Below are 4,345 nucleotides of genomic sequence, written 5' to 3'. Positions count from 1 at the left end.
CTTTTTATCCATTATGTTACTAATAACTGGTTACTACCATCCTAGAAAATCTTGAGGCTGATGGAGTTTTGTTCTATGAGCTGGATGGTTTGACCAAACCATCCAGCTCATAGAACAAAACTCCATCAAAATCATCCCCCTCAGATACAAATCTCCACCATCTCAAAATCTTAAGGCCTATTATTCAATTGATGTAGTATCGTTTAACTGGTATTGAGTTTATACATAATTCATAAAGTATATATTAGTGTAAAACCTTGACGAGAAATTAATTTTAAAAAATATTCCTTCCTTCAATTTATATTTGATAAAGTTTATAATGCCACAGTACTTCTTAGTGTATGGCGTTTTAAATGTAATTTATGGTTCATGCACTTTGACATGGTTGATGTGATGTTACGTAATACTGACCATTCTGTTAAATGTTTACTTAACATTTATCATTCCTTCAGATTTCGGTACGATGAATTACTTATATTATAACACGAAACAATAGGTGATGTAGTAATAGCTTATGTAATACAACCTATCATATATCTTGTAATGGTTATAAGGTCATGAAAATCGATTAAAGTAGCTGCCAATGCACAAAAACGTAAATAAGAATAGAATTAAAGGCCTTATTAAAATAAGTAACCTATAGTAATGGTGTCGCAATGTATGCGTTGATACATAATAATAAAGCAAAGTTGAACATAAACATTATAAGCAGGCAGAAGTGGAAAGATATACAGAGTCGTTGATTATTGATTAAACATACGATAAAAGTTTACTGTTTGATAGATATCAAAAAGTTTACTACCAAAAAATGTGGAAACATTATAATCACAGAGAATTTATAAAAGTTCCTGGTACATCTAAGAATAATCAAGAATGAACAATATTGTTCCAGATATTATCCAGGTATGTTAAAATCTAATCTCTGTCAGTTGTTTGAAATCATTTGATAACAAGTTATGGTCCTACGTTATGTGGTTATGGACATTTTTAAGTAAGGAGTATCAGAAGTCTTAAGAGAACTGATACAACTGCTACCCAGCTATCCTAATCCACTACATTAATACATATCATTTAAGCCGTTACTATCAAGCTATTTAGGCTCACTTATTATCTTGTTAATTATCTTTAATTGACTAATCAATTATGAGGGTATTTATATAGTGGAAAAAGACTATATATAAAAATAATCTTATAACGTTAAGAGCACCTCATTTTTGTTGATTAAACTTGATGACGTTAAAGGAAACTGACTTAACCATCAAGGAAAAATCTAAGTCGTTGCCATAAGATAAGCTATTTGCAATCTAAAGCCTGGGAGAGTACCAAATGGGGAATGTTGATCATAGAATGAATTTTCGAATAATTTTCTGGTAAATTATCATAAACAAGTAAAAAAAACATTTGGAGTAGATATTTATTACCTTACTCCGTGCAAATAAGAGTTGTGACTGAAAAATCTTAATAGCTAAATGATATACTTAACAGTTATCACGTTTCCACGTGAAAAAAAAACGTTATTTGGATGGGTTAGAATTACGATAATTATTAAATATCCAAGAGGAGTTTATGTGATAGATCTAAACTACTTATAAGTAGCTAACATTTTGTAGACGAAAAAATATAAACGTGTTTGTTAAATAGCATATATGGAAAGCTGCTGAACACTGATAACCATTTACGATGATGAAAACTATTTCCCTTCAGGTAAAGGATTGGGTTATAATTTGGAGAGACGCTTATGTTTTTGACGTTGGTTGCAAAACCATACACGTATTACGCTTTTTGGCATATTTAATCTCAAAGCTAATTGATTCATTTGATCCGAGGTTGGTCTACAGTTTGTTGCGTTAAAAAACGATTCAAGAATATATTTTTCTCTACCCATGATACATGTACGTTTACGACGTTGATTCTCTACAGAATCTTTTAATGGAGTAAATGGTGGGAAAACTGGAGGGTTAGTTGAAGAGTCTGAGAAATTCCTGAATGAGTCCGTGGAATCAGTAGGTGTACGATTAAAACAATTATGTGATTCTTGTAGGTGATGTTCTTGATTTACCCATAAACCACCCTCCATTTGTTGTAACCATATTTCTAAAACAGGTTTTAATGCAAGCATGTTTTTATGTGATAATGACAAGGATTCAAACCGACATATTGTCGACTGTGATAAACAACCGAAACCACTTAAATTTAGTGCGCCCAATGCACGTCCTACTTCAGCTTGTGTTATGCCAAGTTGTATTCTTTTTTCTTTAAACATATCCACAAATTCAGCTAAAGCGTCTGACTTTCCTACTGGCTGGATAGTTTCTGTTGTTGTTATGGTACAATCTGAATTGGCATGATAACTATTGATTGAGGATAAAAATGACCATTTATCCCATACAGAAGATGACATATCACACTGGCACTGATTTTGATGGTCACTCATAAACAAATTTAAGTCTGATGATTTACCAGGTGGATTGTTGTCATTATTGCTGCATTTCAAATTAGATGATATAAATGGATCAGGTATCCCACAACTGTTAATCCCAATTTCGAAAATTGGTGAACGGAAATTAGAAATCTCATTATTTTGATAAATATTTCTTGATGGCTGTTTTATACTATTCAAAGGATGTTCATAAGATGAGCAATATTTAGTTTCTGGCTTAGAATCATCTACATTATTATCGTCATCACTTTTTGGGTGAATCATTATCGTTTCAATGTCATTAAACTTCAATGTACTAAGTTGAAACATTGAACTTTGTTCATCTTTGCAATCGGTTGAATAATTCCGGTTGTTTATATTTAATAACGATGAATGGTGATTCATTTTATGCATACTACATAAAGTTTTCTGATCAGTATTTTTTGGATCCATAGGTTGGTTGATCATACATTTGACGAAAAATTAATCATAAACTTATCACATTATTTAAGTTGCACTTTTTGTGTAGGGTAAATTACATTTAGATTTACTAATCATATGTATGAAAATCCGGGGAAAAATGTCCAAACATTGAAATAGACGATTATTACCGACACATTTGTGAACTATTATTATCATCATCCATTTTGAAGGTCAGTTCATTGAATGGCTTTCTCAGTTGGGATTCTGAAGCATAATGATCATAATAAAATCAGTAGTTGTAAATTATTCGCTTCGAAGTATTTACGTTAACTAAAGTACCATTAAAAAGAAGAATATATTTGTAAAATCTCAGGATTACCTTGTAATCCTTAAGTCATTCTATGGCCTAGGATAACACGACAATTTCTTATTCTTTCTCTCCCCTTGATTATTTTCAAATGAACTTTTAATTGTTTGACCTTTATTATTTTCATATAAACATGTCTCTTACACATTAATACAAATACCTATTTATAAAGAAATCCTTCACGTCGATTGGATGACTTATTCAGTGTACAGTAAACCGAAGAACCATGTACCTATTTATATTCGATAATTTTGTTGTTTGATTATATTTTCCTTGAAAAAGCTTGGACCAGATTGCCAGGCGAAACGTTGGATTTACTTCAAATTCATTCGCTGAGATTTTACAAATATATTCTTCTTTTTAATGTCTCAAATTAACTCGGCGCCCAAATATTGTGAAACTATTCGTTCAAATCTAGACGAAAGTTCTTATTTAAAGTACCATTAAATGTTGGGACAAAATTTTTTGAATAGATGTAGAGATAATAATGTACGAAATAGACAAAGTTTAGTGTTCTTCTACTTTTTAATTGGAATATGCTAGTTTTTCATGTTTCAATCCATCCTATAAAAAATACAGGAAACAAATGGACATTTTCATCATATTAATTATATGATGTATAACTCTCATAAATGATAAAGATTCTTACTATCGAAGTAGATATTTTATAATATTGGACCAGTTTATTCATTAACAAAGAGGAAAAATCAGAGTAGTTTTTGTGGATATTATAGTAATTCCGATGGTTAAAATCATCAGTCAATTGAAGCTAGACCAACATGGAAAACTTGGAAGCACTAGACCACTGAGCCGGCATCCAACGGTGGTTAAGCGCTCGTGCCTGAGACTGAGAAATTCTGCGTTCAAATCTCGCGAGCCGTGATCGTGGATGCACATTGCTCAGGAGTCCGACAATAGGACGAAATGGCCTTCCAGTGACTCCAAGTTTACCATGGTGATCTAGCTTTAAATGACTCATGATCTTAACCATTGAAAGAAGAAAAAACTCATCAATACCTATTTCGGTGTGACAGTGAATATTATCTACTAATTTTTTCAAAATGATCAGTATAGTTTTTAAACATTGTTGGATTAAAACAAATTGTCCTTATCTAATAGAAATTAGAGAAGATTAG

The 4,345-nt window shown here is 31.5% G+C and overlaps 1 protein-coding gene across 1 annotated transcript; it reads right to left on the bottom strand.

The window, feature by feature from the left end:
* Window positions 1–1,717: 1,717 nt before the first annotated feature.
* On the bottom strand, window positions 1,718–2,887 carry POU4F3_1 (POU domain, class 4, transcription factor 3; the record flags this gene model as incomplete). The annotated part of the gene is made up of 1 exon (XM_012943134.1): window positions 1,718–2,887. The coding sequence occupies one exon, from the start codon at window positions 2,885–2,887 to the stop codon at window positions 1,718–1,720; it is 1,170 nt and encodes a 389-aa protein (XP_012798588.1).
* Window positions 2,888–4,345: the final 1,458 nt, after the last annotated feature.

This window comes from Schistosoma haematobium, chromosome 3 (genome assembly GCF_000699445.3).
Source record: "Schistosoma haematobium chromosome 3, whole genome shotgun sequence".
NCBI classification, from domain to species: Eukaryota; Metazoa; Platyhelminthes; class Trematoda; order Strigeidida; family Schistosomatidae; genus Schistosoma; species Schistosoma haematobium.
The sequence above is the reverse complement of the archived record's forward strand: the minus strand, read 5'-3'. Positions and strand labels throughout refer to the sequence as shown.